The sequence below is a fragment of the Mercenaria mercenaria genome, unplaced genomic scaffold, assembly GCF_021730395.1.
Source record: "Mercenaria mercenaria strain notata unplaced genomic scaffold, MADL_Memer_1 contig_3176, whole genome shotgun sequence".
NCBI lineage: Eukaryota > Metazoa > Mollusca > Bivalvia > Venerida > Veneridae > Mercenaria > Mercenaria mercenaria.
The window spans coordinates 29874-57869 of record NW_026461292.1 but is presented as its reverse complement, the minus strand read 5'-3'; the positions used below and the strand labels follow the sequence as shown (position 1 = coordinate 57869).

Genomic DNA, 27996 nt, shown 5'->3' with positions numbered 1-27996 from the left:
GGGGAAATCTTACATTGCATTTTGGGAAATATCTCTGCCACAGTTGGGAAAAAATAGTATATATTTGGATTGGGAAGAGGCCGTTTATAGGCCTCTGTTATATAAGGATGAAAAGCCCTGCATTCAGCACGATAACGACAATTAAAATAACGGCGGCTGTCAACCTTGCCTGGATAAACCAGTGCCCACATTTGGTCGAACAAACTGAAGGCTAACCAGCTTCTTTAATCAACGGTGGCAGACAAATTACCGTGGAAAAAAACTTTCGGAATGATATGTCACAGAATGTTGTGGCTGGGTTGTGGATTGAACTAGTGACCCCCTTATTGTAAGCTAGGTGCACAACGACTAGACCACGCAGCCTGGCTTTGCTTGTCTATGTAAAATTAGCCTTATCGACAGTTCTGTTGAAGGGTGTTAATATGCCAGGAACATGTAACCTATGTATCTGATTGTGCTAAGTATCTTCTCTCTATATAGTTCAGATGAGATTATATGACAAATTTTATCAAATCATAAATGTACTAAAATATAGAGAATGAACTTGCAACATATATATCCAATAAATATAGGCAAAAAAGCCATTTCATACATATAGCACGCAATGTAATTCAGAGAGAAAAAAACATGAAGAAATGAAAGGCCAAGCCGGGATCGAACTCGGAGCTTTAGGGTGACAGACCATATCCTAAACCCCTGACATATTCCTATTGTTAAGTCAACAGTGAAGAATGGAAGTCTGCATAGTCCTTGCAAATCATTATTTCAACCATTTTCAGCTGAAAATCATTCATATATGATAATCTATAGGGCCGAATTCTTAAGTTAACTGATCATGACCTGGTGAATGTAAAATGTACTGTATGGTAGTCTAATGTGTTTCTATGGATATCCCATGAATTTAGAGAAATAATCGTTCCGAAAAAATGTCAGAAAGTACTTTTTCTCACAGATGTTTATCACATGGGTTACTATCTCTCTCTGAGATTGTCACAGCACTGACATAGGATAATTTCAAGATCAGGGTAGACAAGTATATGGCGATAAAGTATTCACAGTACTTCCAGAAAGGACATGGGTTTGTGAAAATATGCTGTGGCTTTCAGATGCAGCGACCATCTTCAGCCCTGGAAGGATAATGTAAATGAAATGTAAATATTTTTTTATATTTGCAGCAGTATGTCTGACAAACTTAAAGAATTTCTTTTGAAGAGAGGAATTGGGCCGGCTGTACTACAAAAACTTGTCGCTGATAAGGTATATAAGTTATAACACTGGTATATAAATTTCTACTGCATACTGCATACTGCATAAGAAAATCTGGATTATCAGGAACACAAATTTTGTGACTGTTTCTTCGTAATTTTCAGTAATGATAGATCTATATTTAACTCTCCACATGAAACTATATTTTTTTTATTTTATCATGGCCCTTGAGCAGTTATTGTTATCAGTGTTTAGCAGTTAACTGTACAACAGACAATACAAGCACGTTTGTACTATTTGGGGTAATAATATAAGACAAGTGAAAGGATCTTGTGTGGATATATGTGATTCTTTTCCTCAAGCTGTTGTTTGGAGAGACACGATATGCTAGTTACATCAGACACAAACATACAATTGTGTACATTTTGATGCTCCTAGTATTATTTCTAATAGTATGTCGTATTATGGATGACATGAGAGATTTATGGAGACATATTCCAAATTTTTGAGAAAAACAGAAACAAGTTGCCCATTGAAGAATTCAAATTCATGACGGAGTCCAAGTAAGAATGACAATGCTAATGAGCATTTCACTCAATCTGCACTGCATTTACAGTGATTACTTTGTAGAGATAATTTGCACATCTGCATTAAATTTAGATCTGCAAGCGTGATATTTATGTACGGTATTCCGTATATTTCACTTCACGTAGGCCTGACACACATTGTAAAATTTTGTATGGTCGCCAAAGTCCAAAATGCATAGCTGACAGAATATCTCAAACTTTATAGCTTATCACAGATTAAGTTATCAGCTGGTTTCAGAAATAGTACCAGATGTTATCATTCTGCATACTTGATTTCTTCTAAACTAGCTGCTCAATTACATTACAGTTATATTAATTTTTGAGCATAATTTTTTCAACTCATCCCTGTATCACCATTTAGCGTCCCATCACACCTCACTCTAAAGTGTATGTGTATGTGCAATGGCATTAAGTGCATATTTCTGCTACCATTGCATACATATTCACACTACACATGTGTGTTTCTAACCATCTTTACTACAATCCAAGTCATGTTTGGTAAATTAAGACTGGTTACAAGAATGGCAGTCCAATGAAATTTTTCAGTGAAAAAATTGTGGCAGGTTAAGTTTATGTGCATTTGTATCAGTGAACATCTTGTATGTATTGCATTAAAACTACACACAAGTTTTTCAATCTCTACAGGCTGTTATTCAACAAATGTGGAATACATGTGTTACAAAAACTGCAGCCATTGGAAAACTTAAAGCATTATAAAAATGTTTTGCCATGTTCAGGGTTGTTTACACTGGCATGCATTCAGATAGTGGTGCAGTCTGTCTTTACAGACGGCTCGTGGTGTAATTATACCCTGCATCACAAAGTGAAGTGGGGGCTATACCGGAATGAAGTTGTTTTGTCACATCACATAACATCCCGTTATGTCCCATCCATCCCATATCACATTAAATGCAATTCCTCCTACAGTTTGCAAGGGATTTTGATGAAACTTTCAGGTCATGTTTATCATAAAGTGTTTGTTGTTGTTTTGTTTGGTCAGAATGTTATAGGAGGATTTATAGCCCTTTGTTCATTAAGAACACTTGCATGCATGTTTTTAGTACAACTCCTACAGTTTACAAGTAAATTGGATGATAATTTTTGAAAGTGATAACTATAAGGTGATGTATCAGATACTTTTAAAGTGGCCCTTTAGAGTGATTTCAACAGGAATTATAACACTTGGTTTATTGAAAATAACCACATGATTACTGTGTGCAAGTTTGTCAGCTCAGCTTCTTCTACAGTTTATAAGGAATTCAGTTGCACATTTTATGTTTGAAAACATATAAACTATGACCAGATGTAGCACAGTGTTTTCAAAACAAGTACATATATGATTTGGACAGGACCAGTTTTCAAGAGTTACAGCTCTCATTTACTTCTGTATTGTATTCAAAACAAGCACTTTGTGTTGTGTCAAAGCTTTAGCGAGGGTATTCCTCACCATCAGTGATACCTCTTATTTGATGCAGTAAAGAAAGTAAATTTACATTTCAGTAAGTGTTTGATTGTTCCCTTGTTCAATGTACATGTGATATACATACTACATATATTTATAGATAGCACATAATAGTTCTAAATTTTTAATTGTTCACTATGCTTTTGTAGATTGACTGCAGTGTCATGCTGTTAATGGATGACAATACGTTGAAATCATACTTGCCTGCGTATGGTGATAGTGTCGGCAATTGCTTTCTGCAGGTCTCAAACTGAAGGTGATCAGTGCTCAAATGCATTGAATGAATTACGTGGGAAATAAAAAAAAAGAGCGATCTACTCTCTGCAGCTGTGGTTTCAAGGCTGGAAATGCTTATGCGGAAAGGACCATAAGAAGATTGGAGCTAGGATGGATGGATTACAGCAACCAATCCATGTGTTATAAGCAAGTGAGGCAACGATGAGGAGGTTGTGTCTGCCATCTCACGGTTGAGAAAACACTTTCTTTAAAGGCAGACCTTAACCATGCTTTAGATGCATTCTTTCTATTCGGCGTTTTCCAACGAGGTATTCTACAAGAGTTTGAAACAGAACTGAAAGACTTCCAAGGCATGTGTGTCAATATAGAAAAGACAATCAACGAACTCTGTATTGAGTCAAAATTAAAGATACTTCGGGTATATTTATATACCAAAAAGAAGACTGAAAAGGTATAGTGAAATTATGTGTGCGATGAGTTACTAATGATTTACTGTAAAAGCACATATTTTCGCTGGGTCAAAATTTCGAGAATTTGAAATTTTGAGTATGTTTGCGAGGTTTAATATTCGCGACATTGTGAAAATGGTATCATTCTTTAATTTGAATTATATTTATGGTGAATATTTACGCGAGGAACTATTTTAGCGATACTAGTATGTTGGACTTTGTGAATATAGCGAAATTTAACCCTCGCGAAAATTTCTGCTTTTACAGAACTGGGCAGGCTAGGTTTTTCCTAAGGAAAGAAGTCGACTATGTTAGGAAAAACTGGGCCAGTCTAGGTTTTCCCTGGGGAAAAAAACTTAATGGGGGAAAAACTGGGCTGTTACACCGCGATGCCATGAAACATTATATTGATAGAATAGTTTTAACATTCAACATTTCAACCTTACCATTGCTTAAAGTTTAGCTAGATGAAACCAAACACTCTTGCACCTTTAAAGCTTTCCAACTGAATAGTGCAGTTACCATAGTTGATGTCATACTGATGTGGTATTCTCTTTTAAGTTTCAAAGGTGTAAAGAAGGCACTTATATCCACTTGTTATACCCACACATTACAATGTGATGTGGCAGCTGTACTGAGTCATGACATATATCAAGTCGCATCCCATGCACACATGCTAACAAAAAGACACCACACCAATTCTCGCCAAAACATACTTTTATCCTCAGAATGCTTACAAAATATTCTTCTTTTTCAAAATGATCCAGCTTGTCTCTGATGAAGAGGTATTGTTGGGGTATTTATAATGAACCATAAGTGATAGTTCTATTCATAAGGTACTTTCTGCCAAACAGTGTAATTTAAATAAATGTCTTATCTCTTGTGTTGTCAGGTAGGAGAAGAGGTGCACACTGCGACCAACAAGCCGTCCAGTACAATGGAAGAGGTGGCACCAGAGGTTCAGATCGTGACCACGGCGCCGATTGCTGTTCTTGACGCAACTCTTCTTGCATCCAATGAGTGCATGGTTGGAACATAGTGGTGTGAAATGGAACTTTAGGTGCCATATTTACAGGCTGTTTATATCAAAGTCTTCAGATTTAAATCTAGAATATGTTGAATCTAGTAAATATTTGACATAAATGCCACTGGAAAGATGTAGATGCCACCGGAAAGGAGTGCCAATGTTGCTGTCATTTTATCATAATTTCTTTTCTACAATTTTGTACAAGTGATAATATTCAAGCTTGTAAATAATGAAAAATCGTGTGATATTTCGAAATATCAGGAATTTCGACATAAGCGATATCAACATAATGAATTCTAACTGTAATAGAAAACAAAATAAAAATATTCTTCAAGGTGATGAACAAACACATATAAAGAAAAACTGCAGACATGCTTTTTTGTGTCTAATCATGGGAATAAACAAAATATCTTGTCTGGTTTGTCCATTGGTCTGTTTGCTTCTTGGCCTGTTGATTGGCATGTGCAACACTGGTTCCTTTGTACACATGATCATCCTGAAGTGTAGCTGAATTGTAGATGTTTATGATATATATTTCATATTTGATTGCAGATTTACCTACTCTTGGACTTTGGCCATACAGTTACTGATAAAGCATCATTATGGCATATGAATATACTTCAGTGATTATTCTAATTTCAGTCTTCGTCAGATGAGCTTGACCAGCACACTGTAGTGTCATTGCCAGACTTGCAGGACTGGTCACCTCCCTCGTCTGGTATACAGTGCGAGTCACACAGATCAGAGACACCCCAAGCGCCGACAGGTAATAGTGTTAACTCTTGTTTAACTGTATCACAGTTGTCCCAAAATTGGGTTTAGAAATGGTCCAGTTGTAGATTTTGTACAGTTGCTTCAAGTAATGTCTGTTTTTAGGGTCATAGAACTTTGTTTGATAACTTCAGGTGGAATATTAACATTAAAGCGCTTATCTTTTCTGCAAATTCTTGCTCTGGGTTGATGTTTATCTTCATTTTCCATGCTTGTGTAGCATTAAAACTAAACAGTAACTTTCTGTGTCATCTTAGCCTTCTAGGCCACCACCAATGCAATGTTTGATAACTCTTCCTGGATTAGCACAAGATGTTCACCCATTAACAATGCTGTGTAATTGAGACGTTGATGGATTATCCACGAGGACAAGAGTAATTTTCGAGGGGAATTTCTACGTATAATAGGGTTGTTATAACAGTAGATTGATCTGGGATGCAGTAGATAGATTTTGCCAGATCAGATCTCACGAGGCGCGCAAGCAAATATCTTGTACCGATATTTAGTATGCTTTGGAAAAAGCTTCAGTAAGCATTAACTTGCTTTCAGCTTAATCCTTGTCATTTTTGTTGTGTTCAATATGTTTTCATGTAGCTGTATATAGACGAATAAAATATGTTTAAACCAAGCGCCGAGTGTGATCCGACCTTGCAAAATCCACTCGAGCCGAATACAAAGTCCCAGATCTAGCTACTGTTATAATGATCCTTTTATTATATACCTTTACCATTTTGATTCTTGTTTTGTTCTTGAACGAAATCTTCAATGTTTATCGATATTAAATGGAACTTAGTGAAGTTTTTATGTGCACTTTTTATAGAAATGTGTCGGGTCATGCATATTTATGAAAATAGTCTGGTAGCATACAATACGGAAGGTACAATACAGAATTTAAAAGGTACAATATGGAATTTTTGTCTGTTTGTTCATATTTAATTGTGAAATATTAGCCGATTTTTTTACAAAATTTATATAGGTATATAATAAAAGAAAATTAACTCAGTCATGTATACTTTATGATTAGATAATCTTGATCACTTGGCATATATATATATAAGCAATAAACTTAATACTTTGATAAGCATTCAACTAGTTGACATGTTGTATTTACAAACAATTCGTATGAGAATAGTCACTTAAAATAAAAAAGTCATTTCAGTATTTAAACTGAGAACTGCTCAGATGACATTGAATTAGGAACACTTACTGTGGTGACAAATAGGCAGATGTACATGGTAAGAGTTTGTTTCCAGTAGTAACATTTTCTATAACCATAACGGATGCTTAAGGGGACTTTTAGATCCTGCTAAGAATTCGAGGGATACCAGTAGATGCTAAGTGCTCGAGCATAGCAACTGAAGAATAAGGTGTATTACGTATAAAAGTATGGGATATATTTTGAAGTTTCACCGAAATCGTTATCAAAAGCTTTCTACAAGCATGCCAGTGGAAGTAGGACAAAGATTAATATCTGGAAATAGATTTTATTTTAAAATTTCAACCAATGTTTATTTTTATTAGGAGGCTTGTGGTGCAGCTGATACAGCAGACATAGAGTTTATAGACATATCAGCTCCTCAGAGAAGACAGTTTAGTTTGGTAAGCTATAAACAGATATAATCGTACAACTAAGAATCAAGCCTGCTGTGACCCTATAGTTCATTTGAAGAAGTTTGGAGCAGTTGGCAGTGTCCTTATTTATGAAAAATATGGTTCAATGGTTTGAAAAATATATGATAATTTGTGCTTGTCTGCTTATCGCTATAATATGATTTATATGGTGGCTCACCTGAGCACAGCAGGATCATTGTGAGCAGTTGTGATCGCATTTCATCTGTCGTCTGTCACATGTGTGACTATCAATTTTTTCTTCAACAAAATGTCAAAATAGTCCACTCAAACAGCAGGGCCAATTTTTTTGAAAATTTACAGCAATGATCGTTCAGATCTGCCGCAAATTGTCTCAGGAGCTAAAAATAGACAGATTTGTTCTTGTCGTGAATCAATAGCTGAATGCCTCTATATTTGTTCATATGCATAGCTATAGTGGGCAGGGCTTATTTCCCCTGCTAGAAGGGGAAAGGATATAGTATTCCGTTGTCCGTCCTTCCCCCATCTGTCTAAGCTAACAGTTAGGTATTCATGTGGCTAGAAGAACAATAGAGAACAATAGATGCTATTCATTCCGTTTCTCTCACGTGGCTAACAGAACAAATGGGAGAACAAGAGAGTGTCCACATAAGTATTCTTTCCTAAGAATGTCCATCTGGTGGTCCATCTTTCTGTTCGTCAGGTGCCATGTCTAAGTAACTGTCAAATGATTTCAATTATTCTTGCTACAAATATATCATCATGGTGCAGGGTTTTTTTTATTCTATAGACGTGGCCGAATATCGGCCTCGTCCCCCAGCCGAGGATTTCCCCCACAGCCAAGGATTTCCCCTACCGCAGTCGAAATTCCCCTACGTCCGAAATTCCCCCCTCCAAAATCGTAAACAAAGCAATGGAGATTACTCCCAGCGATTTTCCCGACCGAATATCGGACCCGTTCACAATTGCAGACGGTCTTTCACAATTTTCAATGGTGTGAAAACCTTTAGAAATAGTAGAAAAATGTTAGAAGAGCGTTCAGTGGACCCGACGTTCCGGTTTTGACCAGCGAAAATCGATAAAAACTCGTATCTGACCCGCACATAATATGCCGTGGGTGTCTGCTTGTCTCGCGGTAATACTCTTTGATGCGTAACGAGTTCGAAAGCTCTGCCCCTTGTCAATCAAAATCCCAGTGAACTTCATACTGTTTGTTGACACCAGCGTAAGTATGACAGTAGGAGGAGCGTCGTATGTTAATTAGCTACTGACAGATGTCAATCACGCCACGCGCGGACTGACACGTGGTTATCATCAGTATGTAATATAGATGATTGATAAACAATGCAGCGTCAGATTATCGTGTTTGTACCTCTTGTTAATTAGCGGTAACAGCTTATGCTGTATTGTGTAATATGTGTTGTTAATTTAAAGTAATTATTTTATGTGCTTGATTCGATTAAATAAGCCGGTCGGCCGTTACGCAAATTTATTATCTTTGCCGAGGTATTTTGCTAGAGCAAAATAAAATATAAATGTTTTAAGTAATCAGATATTATAAGTATGGAATAGTTCTGGTGAAAAGATGAAATTTTATCAAGAATTTTTAATGTTTGCTTTCGTTTTTTTCATATTTGTCACACGTTTTCGCGATCATGATTTTCGGACTTTTTTATCCTTATGTACAAGATTTTCTAGTACAATTAAAATAAAAAGCCAACAAAAGTATGCATTTAATAATAATATGATGACTCTTGCAAAAGCAACTCTTATTTTAAAGCATTTTTTGTGAATAAAAGCATGTGATCTTTAAATATTCAATGATTTGAGCATTTCAACTCTCCCCACCCACCTTGTTACAATGATAAGTGAACATTAGTGTAAGTCCATCTATTGCTAAGTGACAGTGTGTATAGTTGCTAAAAGTTGCAAGAATATGTAATAAAAACATAGTTTAGTGTTTATTATGCATAATTGTAAATTCCCCCCTGAGTGAAAAAATCCCCCAAAACTGCTTGTCGCGCGCTATTTTCTTCCCCCAATGACAGGCTGGGGCCTCTTCCCCCAGTCGTAAAAAAAACCCCTGTGGTGTGAAGAGGGCCAGCAAGTTTGAATATGATCATACAAGTCACCCCAAAGTTATGACCGCTGTAGGATGACCTTTCCATTGTCATGGACCTTGACAACATTCAAGGTCATTTGCATTTAATCAAATTTCAGAAATAATTGAAGGCCCATTTCACATGTGCCGCAAAATTTTGCTCACTTTTGAAAAGACATTAAATATGTAAAGGTCCCATATTCTGTTTTGTAGTTTTAACAAAATTATCTCCATTTTTTTTTTTAGCTTTTGTGATCACCCTTCGTCCGTCCGTCCGTCCACAATTTCTTGTGAACAAGATAGAGACCACATTTTGCAAGCAGTTTTGATCAAATTTGTACAAAATTTGTATTGGCATGATATCTCAGTTCCTTTCGAAAACTGGCCAGATCCCATCATGGGTTCTAGAGTTATTGCCCCTTAAAGGGCCAGAATTTGCTATTTTTGTGCATCAACAATTTCTTGTCTGCACAATAGTTTTTGTTTGTTTTGGGTTTAACGCCGTTTTTCAACAGTATTTCAGTCATGTAACGGCGGGCAGTTAACCTAACCAGTGTTCCTGGGTTCTGTACCAGTACAAACCTGTTCTCCGCAAGTAACTGCCAACTTCCCCACATGAATTATCAGAGGTGGAGGACTAATGATTTCAGACACAATGTCGTTTATCAAATAGTCACGGAGAACATACGCCCCGCCCGAGGATCGAACTCGCGACCCCGCGATCCGTAGACCAACGCTCTTACCTACTGAGCTAAGCGGGCGGGCTTGCACAATAGTGGTTTCATTTATGATTTTATTTTAACCAAACTTGCACACAACTTGTATCACCATAAGATCTTGGTTCCTTTCTTGAACAGGCCAGATCCCATAATGGGTTCCAGAGTTATGGCCCCTGAAAGGATAAAATTAGCTTTTTTGACCTTGTCTGCACAATAGCAGCTTCATTTATGATTTGATTTTAATCAAACTTGCACAAAACTTGTGTCACCATAAATCTCAATTCCTTTCTTGAACTGACCAGATCCCATAACGGGTTCCAGAGTTATGGCCCCTGAAAGGGCCAAAATTAGCTTTTTAGCTCACATGTCACAAAGTGACAGTGTGAGCTTTTGTGATCGCGCAGCGTCCGTCGTCCGTGCGTGCGTGCGTCCGTGCGTAAACTTTTGCTTGTGACCTCTCTAGAGGTCACATTTTTCATGGGATCTTTATGAAAGTTGGTCAGAATGTTCATCCTGATGATATCTAGGTCAAGTTCGAAACTGGGTCACGTGCGGTCAAAAACTAGGTCAGTAGGTCTAAAAATAGAAAAACCTTGTGACCTCTCTAGAGGCCATATTTTTCACAAGATCTTCATGAAAATTGGTCTGAATGTTTACCTTGATGATATCTAGGTCAAGTTCGAAACTGGGTCACGTGCCGTCAAAAACTAGGTCAGTAGGTCAAATAATAGAAAAACCTTGTGACCTCTCTAGAGGCCATATTTTTCATGGGATCTGTATGAAAGTTGGTCTGAATGTTCATCTTGATGATATCTAGGTCAAGTTTGAAACTGGGTCAGCTGCGGTCCAAAACTAGGTCATTAGGTCTAAAAATAGAAAAACATTGTGACCTCTCTAGAGGTCATACTTTTGAATGGATTTTTATGAAAATTGGTCAGAATGTTCACCTTGATGATATCTAGGTCAGGTTCGAAACTGGGTCACGTGCCATCAATAACTAGGTCAGTAGGTCAAATAATAAAAAAACTTTATGACCTCTCTAGAGGCCATATTTTTCATGGGATCTGTATGAAGGTTGGTCTGATTGTTCACCTTGATGATATCTAGGCAAAGTTCGAAACTGGGTCAACTGTGGTTAAAAACTAGGTCAGTAGGTCTAAAAATAGAAACACCTTGTGACCTCTCTAGAGGCCATATTTTTCACAAGATCTTCATGAAAATTGGTCTGAATGTTCACCTTGATGATATCTAGGCCAAGTTTGAAACTGGGTCATGTGCCTTCAAAAACTAGGTCAGTAGGTCAAATAATAGAAAAACCTTGTGACCTCTCTAGAGGCCATATTTTTCATGGGATCTGTATAAAAGTTGGTCTGAATGTTCATCTTGATGATATCTAGGTCAAGTTTGAAACTGGGTCAGCTGCGGTCAAAAACTAGGTCATTAGGTCTAAAAATAGAAAAACCTTGTGATCTGTCTAGAGGCCATACTTGTGAATGGATCTTCATGAAAATTGGTCAGAATGTTCACCTTGATGATATCTAGGTCAAGTTTGAAACTGGGTCACATGCCATCAATAACTAGGTCAGTAGGTCAAATAATGAAAAAACCTTGTGACCTCTCTGGAGGCCATATTTTTCATGGGATCTATATGATGATTGGTCTGAATGTTCATCTTTATGATATCTAGGTCAGGTTCAAAACTGGGTCACATGAGCTCAAAAACTAGGTCACTATGTCAAAAAATAGAAAAAAAACGACGTCATACTCGGTTCAAAACTGGGTCATGTTGGGACAGGTGAGCGATTCAGGACCATCATGGTCCTCTTGTTTGACCTAGTCTGCTCAATAGCCACTTCATTTATGATTTGCTTTTAACCAAACTTGCACACAACTTGTATAACCAAACTTGCACACAACTTGTATCACCACAAGATCTTGGTTCCTTTCTTGAAATGGCCAAATTCCATTATGGGCTCCAGAGTTATGGTCCCTGATAGGGCCAAAATTAGCTATTTTGACCTTGTCTGCACAAAAGCAGCTTCATTTTTAGCTCATCTGATTTTTGAAAAAAAATGATGAGTTATTGTCATCACTTGAGCGGTGTGGGCATTGGCGTCTGCTTCGGCATTGCCTGGTTAAGTTTTATGTTTAGGTCAGCTTTTCTCCTAAACTATCAAAGCTATTGCTTTGAAACTTGGAACACTTATTTACCATCATAAGCTGACACTGTATAGCAAGAAACATAACTCCATCCTGCTTTTTGCAAGATTTATGGCCCCTTTTGTACTTAGAAAATATCAGATTTCTTGGTTAAGTTTTATGTTTAGGTCAACTTTTCTCCTAAACTATCAAAGCTATTGCTTTGAAACTTGCATCACTTGTTCACCATCATAAGCTGACCCTGTACATCAAGGAACATAACTCCATCCTTCTTTTTGCAAGAATTATTGCCCCGTTTGGACTTAGAAAGTCAGTTTTCTTGGTTAAGTTTTATGTTTAGGTCAACTTTTCTCCTAAACTATCAAAGCTATTGCTTTGAAACTTGCAACACTTGTTCACCATCATGAGCTGACCCTGTACAGCAAGCAACATAACTCCATCCTGCTTTTTGCAATAATTATTGCCCCTTTTGGACTTAGAAAATCATTTTCTTGGTTGAGTATTATGTTTAAGTCAACTTTTCTCATAAACTATCAAAGCTATTGCTTTAAAATTTGCAACAGTTTTTCACCATCATAAGCGGACGCTGTACATCAAGAAACATAACTCTATCCTGCTTTTTGCAAGAATGCAATATTTCTATTATACAGAAAAACCAGATGAGCGTCAGTTTTAATTTAATCAAACTTGCATAAAACTTGTGTCACCATAAGATCTTGGTTCCTTTTTTTTGAACCGGCCAGATCCCATAATGGGTTCCAGAGTTATGGCCCCTGAAAGGGCCAAAATTAGCTATTTTGACCTTTTCTGCAAAATAGCAGCTTCATTTATAATTTGATTTTAACCAGACTTGCACACAACTTTTATCACCATAAGATCTCGATTTATTTTTATATGCCTGAAGGGACATATTATGTTATTGCCTTGGTGTCCGTCTGTCTGTCTATATGTCTGTTGGTTAGCAATTTCCCTTCCACTCTGTAACTCTTGAATCCCTTGAAGGATTTCAAAGAAACCTGACACAAATGTTCACCTCATCAAAAGGACGTGCAGTGCGCATATTTCAGATGGCTCACTTTAAGGTCAAGGTCACACTTAGGGGTCAAAGGTCATATGAGATTGTTTTGTGTGTATATTGCTCTGCATTTGCATCGATTGCAGTGCTCTTGTTTTTATTTGGCAGATCCTTCTTTTGTTGATTACAATAATTTTTTTCAATTACTTCCCTTTTATGTTACTATAAATATCTTATTTAGTAACTTTTTTATTATTGGCCGTAGGGAAAAACCGAGACCACTTTTCTGTGGTACAACATGGATGATACCTCCAATTTATAGGTGTATTTTGACATATCTATACCTTGTTAGAATTTTTTTTCTTTTTGGTTAAATTCTTTCCTTTGTTGTTCATGTCCTTTGCTCCTATCCTCCTCTAATATAATCCTTCGGGCATGAAGCTACTGGCCTGATTGGAAAATAATTTTATTTGACGTAACTTTAAGAAAATTTCAACTATATTTTCTCATAATTCTTTTGGTTGATCTTGATTATGATTTTTTGACCTTCTTGTCCTTAAGTGCAATGATAACAGGTGAGCGATATAGGGCCATTTTGGCCCTCTTGTTTTTTTTATAATCTACAAGTAAATATCTCTTAAGTAGATGGGCAGAATTTCATGAAACTTTAAAAGAAACAATCATTGAAGGGTGCCATTCTATTGACTTTGGTTCCAATCTTTCTTAGCTTGACTACCGTATAATGTGGTGTAAGTTTCATTGATTTGTCTAAATTTTATAATTTTGCATACTTAATTTCCGCGGAAATACTGCAATTATTTTTTATACAAGCAAAACACTGAAACTGTATACCATGTACTGTTTACATTAGCTTATTATTGAGGTATAAGAGTGTCAGTGTTGTTCTGTCTAGTCTTGTTGGGTATCAGGGGATGTTACTTTTAATACAGCACTACTGTAAGAATCAAATCACTTAAATAAATTTTAAATTTCTAATTGTTGATTGAACTATCACCTGAATACACAGCTCCATCTTACATCTTTAAACCTGGGTCTACCTTGACAAATAATTCAGTAGAAGTCAAACCGCTTGGTTCTGATATTTGGGGGTCTGATGCGGCTTGCCAGTAGTCATGATTTATTTTAATTGACATCTCACTTGAGTACAATCAAAATGAAATATATTTACCTTCCAGCGTAGAGTGTCTCCTTCAGCCACAGTAATATACAGTGAATCAGCTGATATGTCGGGAAGTATTAACAACCACTCTATAGAACCTGATGCCGTCACAGTAGAAGATCAGTCTTCCAACCAGACAAATGATGCTATGTCAGCGGAAGAGTATTTCGGACAAGATGACATCCAGTTGGCCATTGAAGAAAGTTTGTTAAGTATTTGTAATAGGTAAGAAACAATTTGATGCAAACTAAATGAAGTTAAAAGTAATTAGTCACATTTTATTGTAATACATAACTTTTTACCAGCTGATAAGGGAATAACAACTCTGCTTAGGTCAGAAAGCGTGACTGTCTTATCCTTAAGTTGCCGTATTCTTAGATCATCTGATCACATTGTGCTAAAGATGAGCAATATGTTGATTGCCATGTGTCTGTTGTGTGCGTGTCAACGCATGAACAATTTCTTTAAACCATATCAGTCTGATCCTTTGGTGGTCGCCTCCAAAGATTGTACTAATTGCTCTGGTGCGTTCATATTTAGGTCATGGGAACTAGTGTTGTGCCTCTGCCTGTTGGATCTCTTGTTATTTGAAATCAGTTGTGACATTATTTTCTGAATGATGTCATTCATTTACAGCAATAAAGAAGAGTAAGACAGCTCACTGTTGAAGAAATGGGTTGACAAAGCACTACAACCCTCAGAGCCACAAACAATAGTTGTTCAGTGGGAGAGGCTGTTACAAACGACGTTAAGAGTTGTTGGTAAATCGACTTTCAACTGGTCACAGCCGCTTCGAATAGTATTCTCTGGTGAAGATGGAGATGACCAAGGAGGTCCTAAGTGAGAATATCTCTGGTACATTTCAATTTATTTGTTCAAATCACTGTATTTGGTGACTGCACAGCAGCTTCTTAACCCTTCAGAGCTTTCTTGCTTCAAATAATAACAAATTGATAACAGAAACTTTTTTGAGTTTATTCATTTTACTCAATACATTCCTTTGAAACATTCATATTTACCGTATTTGAATGTCAGACATAGCTCAGGTAACTCTCAATGCAGTTTTACAATGTATATACTTAAATAAGTATGCTTGATATTATTTTAAAATTGAAATCTTTCAATGTGATTATTTGCTTTTCATGGCGTATATTGTTTATGTGTTATCTGTCCATTAACTATGTATACCTTACTTTGTGTCCCCGCAACTCCCCTTACAGTTTTCAAAGGATTCCTTGCTAACATTGTGTGCACACTAAACAAGGTCTGAACCTGTGCACCTGGGATTGGAATATAGATTCAACATTTTGTATAACAGTTATGTTACATAATAGATAACATAACATTACATAATTTTGTTAGCATTAAATGTCATAATACATTTATAGCCTTGTATAATACAAAAATTCAATAAACCTGTAGTGAAGACATGAATTTTCATAGAAGAACAAGTATTGACATGGTAAAAAACATTGTGTTACATAATACAGGTGCAACACTTTATTGCATGTTGCTGCACCTTATGCTCCTTCAAACTTCATCAGTTTCATCAAAAATGTTCCGATATGAGGTAACCATAGTAACCATAACTTTTCCTGGCTTTTTAGCAAATTATCTCCCTTTGCATTGTTTGTTATTTTCATATTACAGTAACACTTTAAAACATTGACAGAATATCTTGAAACTTCAGACGATTGTAGGACATTTGCCCCCCAATGAAAAAATGAACTGCTGGACATTTGCCCCCCAGTTGAAATGGCAGATAGGACATTAATTTTGCCCCCCATGGCTTATTTTTGGAAAGGACATTTGCCCCCCAATATTTTTGTCCAATATGCCAGTATGTATAACTGTATTTTTTGTTGTTTTATTATCAAAATTACTCTAAAAGGCAATTTTCAGTAAAAAAAAACTGTTTTATTAATAATAATTTGATAAATAGTTAATTACTTTAAGGTGTTAAGGTAAATAATAGCATATTATTGAGTAATAAAAGTGCTCATAACAGCGTTATAATTTCTTAATTAGTGCAATGTTTTTAACACTCAAACTTGTTAATTTGGCTATTATCTATTACAAAATTGTGTAAAACAAAGATATTGTATCCTAAAATATGATGAATGTCTTGTACGAAGTTCCTAAAAAGTCACTGGGGGACCAAAATATTGGGGGGCAAATGTCCTTTTCAGAAATAAGCACTGGGGGGCAAATGTCCTATCTATCATTTCAACTGGGGGGCAAATGTCCAGCAGTCCACTTTTTCATTGGGTTGCAAATGTCCGGATCCCAAATACACTCAGTGTAGGCTGTCCTTTACAATGATTTGGTTTGTGACCTTGACTTTGACCTCATGCAAGATCCTTAGGTCCTTTGCATTTAATCAGTGTCAAAACTTGTAACTTCCAGTATTGATTGAAATCCCATTTCTCACATGCATTAATTTTTGTGCCCCCCCATGAGTGGTGGGGGCATATAGATTTGGTCTTGTCCGTGCGTGCGTCCGTCCGTCTGTCCGTGCGTCCGTCCATCCGTCCATCTGTCCGTCCGTCCGTCCGAAGTTCGTGACACGCCTAGCTCAAAAAGTATTTGATATAAATTCATGAAACCTTGCATGAGTCTTTATCATGATATGAACTTGCGCACCTCCTATTTTTCGTCTGGCTCCACCCCCTATTTTTAGAGTTATGGCCCCTGAAATAGTCAAAAATGCACATTATCACTTTGTGACGCGCCTAGCTCAAAAACTATTTGATATAGATTCATGAAACCTTGCATGTATATTAATCATGATATGAACTTGCGCACCTCCTATTTTTCATTTGGGTCCGCCCCCTTTTTTCAGAGTTATGGCCCCTGAAATAGTCAAAAATACACATTTTCACCTTGTGACACGCCTAGATCAAAAAGTATTTCATATAGATTAATCAAACCTTGCATGATTCTTTATCATGATATGAACTTGCGCACCTCCTATTTTTCATCTGACTCCGCCCACTATTTTTTAGAGTTATGGCCCCTGAAATAGTCAAAAATGCATATTTTCACCTTGTGACACGCCTAGCTCAAAAACTATTTGATATAGATTCATGAAACCTTGCATGTGTATTAATCATGATATGAACTTGCGCACCTCCTATTTTTCATTTGGGTCCGCCCCATATTTTCAGAGTTATGGCCCCTGAAATAGTCAAAAATGCACATTTTCACCTTGTGACATGCCTAGCTCAAGAAGTATTTCATATAAATTGATGAACCCTTGCATGATTCTTTATCATGATATGAACTTGCGCACCTCTTATTTTTCTTTTGGCTCTGCCCCCTATTTTTTGAGTTATGGCCCCTGAAATAGTCAAAAATGCACATTTTCACCTTGTGACGCGCCTAGCTCAAAAAGTATTTGATATAGATTCATGAAACCTTGCATGTATATTAATCATGATAAGAACTTGCGCACCTCCTATTTTTCTTTGGGTCTGCCCCCTATTTTTTGAGTTATGGCCCCTGAAATAGTCAAAAATGCACATTTTCACCTTGTGACACCCCTAGCTAAAAAGTATTTCATATAAATTGATGAAACCTTACATGAGTCTATATCAAGATATGAACTTGCGTACCTCCTATTTTTCGTCTGGCTATGCCCCCTATTTTTAGAGTTATGGCCCCTTAAATAGTCAAAAATGCACATTTTCACCTTGTGACGCGCCTAGCTCAAAAAGTATTTAATATAAATGGTTGAAAACTTGCATAAGTCTTTATCGTGATATAAACTTGCACACCTCTAATGTTTTGGCTGGTTCCACCCCTATTTTTAAAGTTATGGCCCCTGAAATAGTAAAAAAATGCACTTTTTCACCTAATTATGTGCCTAGCTCAAAAAGTATTAGATGTAAATTCAGGAAACCTTGCAGGAGTCTTTATCATGATGTGGCCTTGCACTCTTGGCATTCTTCTTGAGAATCTTACTCTTATTACAGAGTTATGGCCCTTGAAATAGCCAGAATAGTGGATTTTTTGTTTGTGATGCTCTTAGCTCAAAAAGTATAGGGCCTAGAATAATGAACCCTTTTCATAAAATGTTTGTTGAGGCCATTAAGACTGCAAACATTTGAATTATTCCCCTTATTTGTGACTAATGTACCAGTGGGGGGCACACCCTGTGTCCCACAGACACATTCTAGTTTTTGCTGTCTTTTGAAAAAAGAAATGACAGTACATAAAAGTCTTAGAATTCTGTTTCGCTCATTTCTCCTTTAGCACCTTTGTTTGTTGATGAACCCGCTTGTGATGAGCTCTAAATAGTTGTCACAACAGCAGTTCCTTGTACATGTATGTGCTTCCATCTGTCTGTGCCTCGAAAAAATCTGTACTTAGGTGGCTATGAGAAAAATAGGTAACAGTAAATTATCTTTGATGTCATTCAACATGTTTGGGCTTATGTGGCTTTTTAGCTCACCTGTCACATAGTGACAAGGTGAGCTTTTGTGATCACACTTCGTCCGTCTTCCGTCATTAGTTCGTCCGTCCGTGCGTCTGTGCGTCAACAATTACGTGTCTGCACAATAGCAGCTTCATTTATGATTTTATTTTAACCAAACTTGCACACAACTTGTATCACCATAAGATCACGGTTCCTTTCTTGAACTGGCCAGATCCCATTATGCGTTCCAGAGTTATGGCCCCTGAAAGGGCCAAAATTAGCTATTTTGACTTTGTCTGCACAATAGCAGCTTTATTTATGATTTGATTTTTACCAAACTGGCACACAACTTGTATCACCACGAGATCTTGGTTCCTTTCTTGAACTGGCCAGATTCCATTTTGGGTTCCAGAGTTATGGCCCCTTAAAGGGCCAGAATTAGCTATTTTGACCTTGTCTGCACAATAGCAGCTTCATTTATGATTTGAAATTAACCAAACTTGCACACAACTTGTATCACCATAAAATCTTGGTTCCTCTCTTGAACTGGCGAGATCCCTTTATGGGTTCCAGAGTGATGGCCCCTGAAAGGGCCAAAATTAGCTATTTTGACCTTGTCTGCACAATAGCAGCTTCATTTATGATTTGAATTTAATCAAACTTGCACAAAACTTGTGTCACCATAAGATCTCGGTTCCTTTCTTGATCCGGCCAGATCCCACAATGGGTTCCAGAGTTATGGCCCCTGAAAGGGCCAAAATTAGCTATTTTGACCTTGTCTGCACAATAGCAGCTTCATTCATGATTTGATTTTAACCAAACTTGCACACAACTTGTATCACCACGAGATCTTGCTTCCTTTCTTCAACTGGCCAGATTCCATCATGGGTTCCAGAGTTATGACCCCTTAAAGGTCCAAAATTGGCTATTTTGGCTTTTGCAGCCATATAGAGACTTCATTTATGGTTTTATTTGATATAAAGTTCCAAAATATCTTCAACAACAATAAATCTTGGATTCCATGACAAATCAGATCCAATCGTAGGTGCCAGAGTTATTTTATATCTGATTACCTCCCCTGATAGTAATCAAAATGGATTTATATCAGTAAGTACTTATAGGACTTATTTGAAATTTCATTAAATATTGTTATTAGTTGGACAGAGACAATCAGGGTAGATAACTATGGACTGGTTTTATGTCAAATTACCTCCCTTTATTTCATATTAAAATTGGTATATCTCCATAACTAATGAAGATACTGATCTGAAATTTCATTTATGTCAACAGATTTATTTGGCAGATCCTTCTTTTGTTCACTTACAATATTTATTTTTTTAATTACTTCCCTTTTACGTTACTATAAATAGCTTATTTTTAGTAACTTTTTTATTATTGGCCGTAAGGAAAAACCGAGACAACTTTTCTGTGGTACAACATGGATGGTACCTCCAATTTTTAGGTGTATTTTGACATATCTATACCTTCTAAGAATTTTTTTTCTTTTTGGTTAAATTTCTTCCCTTTGTTGTTCCTGTCCTTTGGACTTTGATATTTTACTGAGGACCTTCTTGTCCTCAAGTGCAATGATAACAGGTGAGCGATATAGGGCCATCATGGCCCTCTTGTTGGATTTAGGTGGCTAAAACGAACAATTGGGAGAACAAAAGAGTAGCCACATTAGTACCAGTTAATAAGAATGTCCGTGTGTACGTCCGATGTGGTCCAGACTGTAACTCCTTTGTGCATAGAAAGATTTCAAAATAACCTAGCACAGTTGTTCACCAGGATGAGACATGTTGCACTCAAGACACAGATCAGTGGCTAAAAGATCAAGGTCACGCTTAGAGATTTAAGGTCTAAAATTGGTACAGTGGACTTTGTTTGGACTCTAACTTCCTTATAGATTAGAATATTTTGTCATGTGCAAAGTGCTTCATGCATTTCCATATGGTGTCATCGTGGAAATAATTATACAAAGGACAGTGAGATAAATGAGTTTCTTTGTACTTGTATTGCTTTAGGTTGCTGAGCAAAGCTGTTGCTGAGGCTTCCTTGTGTGGCCCTGAGGGAAACATGATCTTCGTCCATGATGGTGAAAAGCTTGAGCGCATGACATATGAAATATATGGTAAATTGACAGCATACAATGTCTTTAATGGTGGACCAGGCCTACCGATGATCAACACCTTCCTGTACTCCTTCATGACTGATCAGGGCATAAAACCCCATGTAGACATTCTTACGCTTTCCCAGACTGAGGAAATTTCTCGCATGAAGGAGGTTTGTAATTTGTCAGACTTTAAAGTTTAGTGCCTATATAGTATAGCTCAGAGGGTTTGTCAAAAAGTTGTGAGAAGACCAATTATGTTCATCCAAAATCACAGTGATTTTAGCATGACAACCCCATGATAGTGGCTGAAATTGTTATTAACATATACAGGCATTTCATGGCTGCTAGGCACAGATAAGTCGAGCTTATTTATGTACAAGTCTGAACTAACTTTCAAGTGACATTGAATGTAAAAAGGAATTGTATTCCTTTATTATATGAGTAAAGCAATGTCACCATGACATTTTGTGGCCAGTTCTTCAAGACATATCTAACATGTTCAACATTGCTGAAACCCTGTACTGTCAATTCTTTTGAGACAAAATCTATGTTCAACATTGATTGCCCAGACCCTGTACTGTAATATTATGACTGATAGATTACATTTCAGATTCCATGCTGAAATTAACCAACTTGTTAATGGACTGGATAAAGTGGGTTCGTTGCACAAAGAGATCCTCCATGCATTTGAAGCATTTTCTAGTCTGTTTGTTCACCAAGCTGTTCATCTAAAGTTTGACACATTCAGATTATTGTATGAAGTGAACTTCAGTCCAGAGGGTTCCAATAACCAAAAGTTGGCGAAGGATACAGTATACTGCTTGGAGGCATTCTTGATTGAATGTGATGGTAATATAAACTGCATATGACTATAATACTACCTGTACTTAACAACTTCATAATGAATGTACTATTATAGATGGCTGTGAAACATTCTATGGGCACACTTAGGTTGAAACTTAGGTTTGCCCTATAACCTGCACGTTTGTTTGTCAGAGTATTGACAGGACAATTTCTTGAATCATTTCCTTGGCTGTTTTGTTATGCAGAGGAAATGCGTATTATTGTCTGGTCCTGGTCCTGATGTAGCAAACAGTAATATTACCGGACTAAAGGGTGTGTAATAAGTTTGTTCCAGTTTTCAACACAGGATTATTTTTCAAATCACTATGTCTACAGTGCTACAAAGTGTGACTTAAATAGTGTCCTTTTTAGAAAGTGAAATCAGTAGATTTGTATGTTCAAATATTTTCTAGATAATTTCATTAAAGTAATGGATAGGAAAAATAAACTGTCTTGTTTGGTCTTTACTAGTTTTAGACATGTCAAATCTTACATTGCATCAATACTTTCTTGCATTGCTAACTATTGTTTTCATACATAACTATGTAGACATATCTATTTAAATTAACAAGGCTATCAAATTTGAAATAACTTGAACAGTCATATGCAATTGTAATATATGGGAATCAGTTTTGATTTCTTATTCACACTAACTATAATTATGCTACTGGCACAAACTTAATTTTTTAGCTTGGTTTCACTTGTAACAGAAACAGAAACTTGGCTTGGTACTGGGAATATTATCATGAACTATCTGGTCTAGTAGGTAAACTTATGTCTATAGTCCAGGACCGGCCCTAAATAGGAGTGTTGTATTTTGACTTTACATCTCAGTCCTCGAATTTTCACAATTTGTGTACTTTGCCATTATGCAACAAACAAACAATGTACTGTTCGCTCGATATTTCGAAGAAAAGACTAGGTATTGTGCTCGCCCCAGCGTCACTGTCGGTTAAAGTTTTGATAAAGTCAGATATCTCTGTTACTTTCAAATCTATTGACTTCAAACTTAAAATATAGTTATTCACTATCAAAGTCTACTCCAGGAAAAACAATCTGCATAACTCTGATTAAATTTTGTCAGAGTTATGTCTCTATTTAACATATAATTTTTAAGTTTTTGTTTTGGATAAAGTCCAGTATCTGTTACTATCAAAGCTTTTGACTTGAAACTTAAAATAGTTATTCACTATCAAAGTCTACACAAGGAGAAACAATCCCCATAACTCTGATTTTAATTTTGACAGTTATGCCCCTTTTAACTTAGAAAATGTTTTGTTAAAGTGCAACATCTCTGTAACTTTCAAAGCTATTGACTTGAAACTTTGAATAGTTGTTTACTGTCAAAGTCTTCACCAGGAGAAACAGTTCTTTTACTCTGTTTGAACTTTGACATATTTATGCCCCCTTTATATTACTAGGAATGTTCAGGTTACTGTTTTATATAAAGTCCAGTAATCTCTGTTACTTTCATAGTAATTATACCCCCACCAAACATGTTTGGAGTGGGGTATATAGGAGTCCGTTTTGTCGCGTCGCGTCGCGTCCCGAAATCTATTATCTCAGTTATTACCAAATGGATTTGATTCAAACTTAAAATAGATGTTCCACCTTATCACCCACATCATGTGACACAAGGTGCATAACTCTGACACCAAGTTTTCATTAATTATGTCCCCTTTTACTTAGAATTTAAGGTTAATTTTGTTGTATTTTCACTATATCTCAGTTATTACTAAATGGATTTGATTCAAACTTAAAATAGTTGCTCCACCCCATCACCCACATCATGTGACATAAGGTGCTTAACTCTGACATCAATTTTTTATGAATTATGTCCCCTTTTTACTTTAAATTCAAGGTTGATTTTGATGTATTTTCACTATATCTCAGTTATTACAAAATGGATTTGATTCAAACTTAAAATAGATGTTCCACCTCATCACCCACATCATGTGACACAAGGTGCATAACACTGACACCAATTTTTCATGAATTATGCCCCTTTTTACTTAGAATTTAAGGTTAATTTTGATGTATATTCACTGTATCTCAGTTACTACTAAATGGATTTGATTTAAACTTAAAATAGATGTTCCACCTCATCACCCACATCATGTGACACAAGGTGCATAACTCTGACACCAATTTGTCTTGAATTACATGTATGTCCCCTTTTACTTAGAATTTAAGGTTAATTTTAATGTATTTTCACTATATAGGACGGATTACACCAAACCGGAAGTGACTACTCAGTGTTACATGTGAAGTAGTCCAAAATGTAGTTCCGTGCTATGGATGAAATCTGGTATAATGAGTGACATGAGGAGGTGACAGTTAAATTTTTGGCTTCTGTTTATTGCTTATAGTATTGAGAATAGATCTAGACCATTTTCATTGTAAATTTCTTGGAATAAGTTTCATTCTTTGCGAAAAATGTCTACCTAAGCGTAACTGCTAAACGGCTGTTTTCATGGGGGCATTTTTAGAGGGTGATGTTTCTCAGAACAGATTATTTTTCTTATATTCAACATAACATGTCAATATTTTTCTATTTTTGATAAGAAGACATGTTACACTAAATGATCATATATGGTTTTCATATCATTGAAATGCTCTAAAGTGCTGAAAATGAGGTCTGAATGTTTTGTTATTAATATGAAATAAATAAGGAAATGAATTGGTAGAATGTAACCTGTATCTCATTCTGACTGGCTTAGAGCCAAAGGGAAGTAACCTTTTTTTAAACTTTTGTACTGAGTTTCTTCCCCTTAAATTCCAGGAATTAGTCTATTTTTAGAAATCCTATTTTTAGATTTTCTATATTTTTGGTATTTTTCTAACTTTTTTATTATCAGTCCTATGTAAAAAGTCACTTTTAGTGTATCTCTAATACATTGTATTAGAGATTTTTTATATTTACCTCATCCCTCATCCAGGGCACATAATTAGTCTAGTATTACTTATATGTGGAAGCCCAGGATGAAGTACACCAAAGATAAGTAAACTTCTTTTTAAGTATTAAGTTTTTTTGACATTTTTATATTATTCTAAGTATTTTTAAGATTACTTCTGGTTGCCATTCTTCTGTGACAAGACTGTATGGTGGGGGTATGAGTCACTCTTGTGACAGTTCTAGTTGACTTGAAACTTAAAATACTAATTTAATAACATACACAATTATGCCTAATTTCCAATGTACATCAGATTTTTGCTTTGCATGACTGTCATTTATACAGTAAAATAACTATACCGGTAACAAGTTCTGTACATTGTGTTAGTTAGCTTTTTAAGACTCAAGCACTTAGAATAGTCCAGTACTGTGAAACATTAGGCGAAACATCATGAAACAATCCTATAATTCTGTTTATTTATTTGATATAGTTAAGCTCCTTTTTCTGGCAAATCTCTAACTCAAAGTCAAGCACTGGAAAAAGTTGAGCGCCCTGTCTTATGGACAGCTCTTGTTTTCGTCATATTCTTGAAAATAATTCATCAAACTTGCTGTAGTTGATAAACTTGCTATAGTTGATATACTTGTTATAGTTGATATGGTTGATATACTTGCTATAGTTGATATACTTGCTATAGTTGATAAACTTGATATAGTTGATATACTTGCTATAGTTGATATACTTTCTATAGTTGATATACTTGCTGTAGTTGATAAACTTGCTAAAGTTGCTGTACTTGCTATAGTTGATATACTTGCTAAACTTGATAACTGTAGTATTTTATGGAGACTGACAAGTTATTGTTGAATATTGTTGGAATTCAGGTTGAGCAATATTGCCAGTCAGTATTAGTATAGATTTTAATAAACAGATTCATGTTCATTCATGTGGTTGGAGTGTATACCACTTTAAATGGGGATATTTTAAACAAAGTAATTTTACACTGGAATAAATTCTAGAATAATTTCCTTGGATAGAATGTCTTTGATAGCGTGCATATCAGTAGCATTAGTATGATTTAAAGGTGCTGTATATTCTCACTTACAAAAACTCTATGATATTTTATTTTTAGGTAAAGAAAGTGACATAGCCTTGGCAGATGTACTGATGTTTTGGACAGGAGCAAGTTCTGTGCATGCCCCCCACCCCCAATGGGGTTTGACAAAAAACTTGAAGTGGACTTTGTTACGTCTGACAGAAAACTGCCTGTAGCCCATACCTGTGGCATGGTTTTAGAACTTGTGCGTGGGTTAGCTGATCCAGATTTATTCAAGGAGGATATGGTGAAACCTATTAAGTGGAGTGGAGGATTCCACTTATGTTAAATGCATCAGTGTACAATCAGTTCTGAAGCCATCTATTAGTTTACAATCAAACGGTTGCAATACTTGAACTCAAGATTCTACCAACTGCTCTTGTTTCAGGCCAGTATGCAACATTTAAAGGTTTAGGTCATCGGATCACCACAATACTTAAGTAAAGGAATGGCACATAGCACATCATAAAGCATGTTATAATCCTCATTATAGTTATGAATGAACATTCTTCTGTCGTTTCATGCCGTATGCTGTAAATCTTACTATTTTGTTTGCTTTTGTTTTAGATAGGCTCACACACACACTTAGTTAAATACCTTTATGTTCTGTAGTGCATGCAATTGAAAACTTTACACTATCCCATACTGTAGGTAGAATTGCATACTTCATGGAAATTTTAGTTATTATGTGGCATGAAAATTGAGTTTGTTGCTACATATCACTAACACTTGGGAACCTTTTTCAAAGTCAAGGTTAAAGCTTTTGAGGCAGGATAGCATATGTCATCATACCCCAACAAACAAAGTTTGAGGATAGGGTACATGTATATAGGAGTTGCCTCAATTGTTGATCAGTCTGTTGGTCAGTTAGCAAGAATTATGTTGAGTGAACTATACTGGATATTCCATAAGATATTGACTTAAAACTTCGTATACAGGATCATAATTGAGTGGAGATGTGCATGATACAATTTGGTGTGATTCAGCTTATTCCTGGTATAGTTGCCCTTGGATTTAATTAAAATAACTATAGAGCAATTATATAAATCTTGTGAACTTAGCTGAAATCAGTATATTAGCATAAGCCATATTGTGGGACAAACCACTTTTACTTTTTTTCAGAATTTTGACTTTTAAACTCTGTATATTTGATCACCATCAAGTGTATATCTTCCTGCACATGTTTGTTGCGGCTTTGTTTTTGGGGGCAATGACCCCAGAGTTAACAAACCGTCTTTCAACTTTCTTGTCGAGCTTATGACCAACCTGACAACACAGAAAACAAGTTCCAAAGTATTTACCAAACATAACTTTCATATTGCATTTTGCAATTATATTTTGATCCAGACATGATTAAATAGATCTACACATTTTATATTAACAACAGTATGTGAAGAAAACTAAACTGCATTATAAATATAAATTATAATAACTCTTCTTATGCGTAGGAATAATAAAGACGCTTGATTTGATCACGTGATCGATTCTAAAACCGACACTTGTTTTGATCATGTGACCTATTCTGAAATCCAATAACTAGTTTAAAAAAAAATGTGTTCATGATTCTGCGTGAAAATAGCAACTACTATGACATTGCAACGCCACTGATAAGCCGGTAGATTATTGATTTTTTTTCATCGCCGTGCCTCGACACTGTTGTGGATGTGTATTGAGAAACTTTATCAGTTTGCGGCGGTCAGTACCGTTTATCAGTAGGCGAATCTATAAATATGCGGCAACACCCTATAGATCCCGATTCGCAATCTGTTAAAATATCTCTTCTGTGCAGGTGTTTTTTCTAAAATATTATTTCAGAAAATACAGTGCTGAAATGAAATACTTTTCGCATGTCTAAGAAAATATTTTCAAGAGATATGTTATTTATAAAAATTAATACTATATAAAAGGTAATAATAAAAAATAAAATAAAAAAACAGTGTTTTACTTGAAATAGAATAGGTAGAAAAATCAATACTTATTCGTCAGTTTGAATTTATGACTTATTTGGTTCGGGGGAAGATGGAGGGGTAATTAATTTGACAGTTTGATTTTTTGTAATTATTATCTAATCTAATAATCGTCAGTAGATTTTTCTCTCATTGTTCGAATTCGTAAAATCAACTATGAAC

At 35.9% G+C, this 27996-nt stretch overlaps 1 protein-coding gene and 1 long non-coding RNA gene across 3 annotated transcripts; both read left to right on the top strand.

Moving 5' to 3' along the window:
• The first annotated feature begins 807 nt into the window (after positions 1-807).
• LOC123544657 (uncharacterized) lies at positions 808-6120 on the top strand. 2 transcript variants are annotated; one of them, XR_008369174.1, is made up of 4 exons: positions 808-1257; positions 3405-3943; positions 4834-5001; positions 5611-6120. XR_008369174.1 is itself a non-coding variant. In XM_053533874.1 (4 exons), the coding sequence occupies exons 2-4, from the start codon at positions 3845-3847 to the stop codon at positions 5788-5790; spliced, it is 414 nt and encodes a 137-aa protein (XP_053389849.1). In that variant the 5' UTR covers positions 816-1257; positions 3405-3844; the 3' UTR covers positions 5791-6120. The 2 variants fall into 2 exon arrangements, 1 of the variants encoding a protein (XP_053389849.1); XM_053533874.1 differs by having other exon boundaries at positions 816-1257; positions 4834-4968.
• Positions 6121-6360: 240 nt separating this feature from the next.
• LOC123544658 (uncharacterized) lies at positions 6361-27763 on the top strand. The gene is made up of 6 exons (XR_008369172.1): positions 6361-7338; positions 14521-14729; positions 15141-15359; positions 20946-21204; positions 21645-21883; positions 25904-27763. It is a non-coding gene; the product is annotated as an uncharacterized LOC123544658 (long non-coding RNA).
• Positions 27764-27996: the final 233 nt, after the last annotated feature.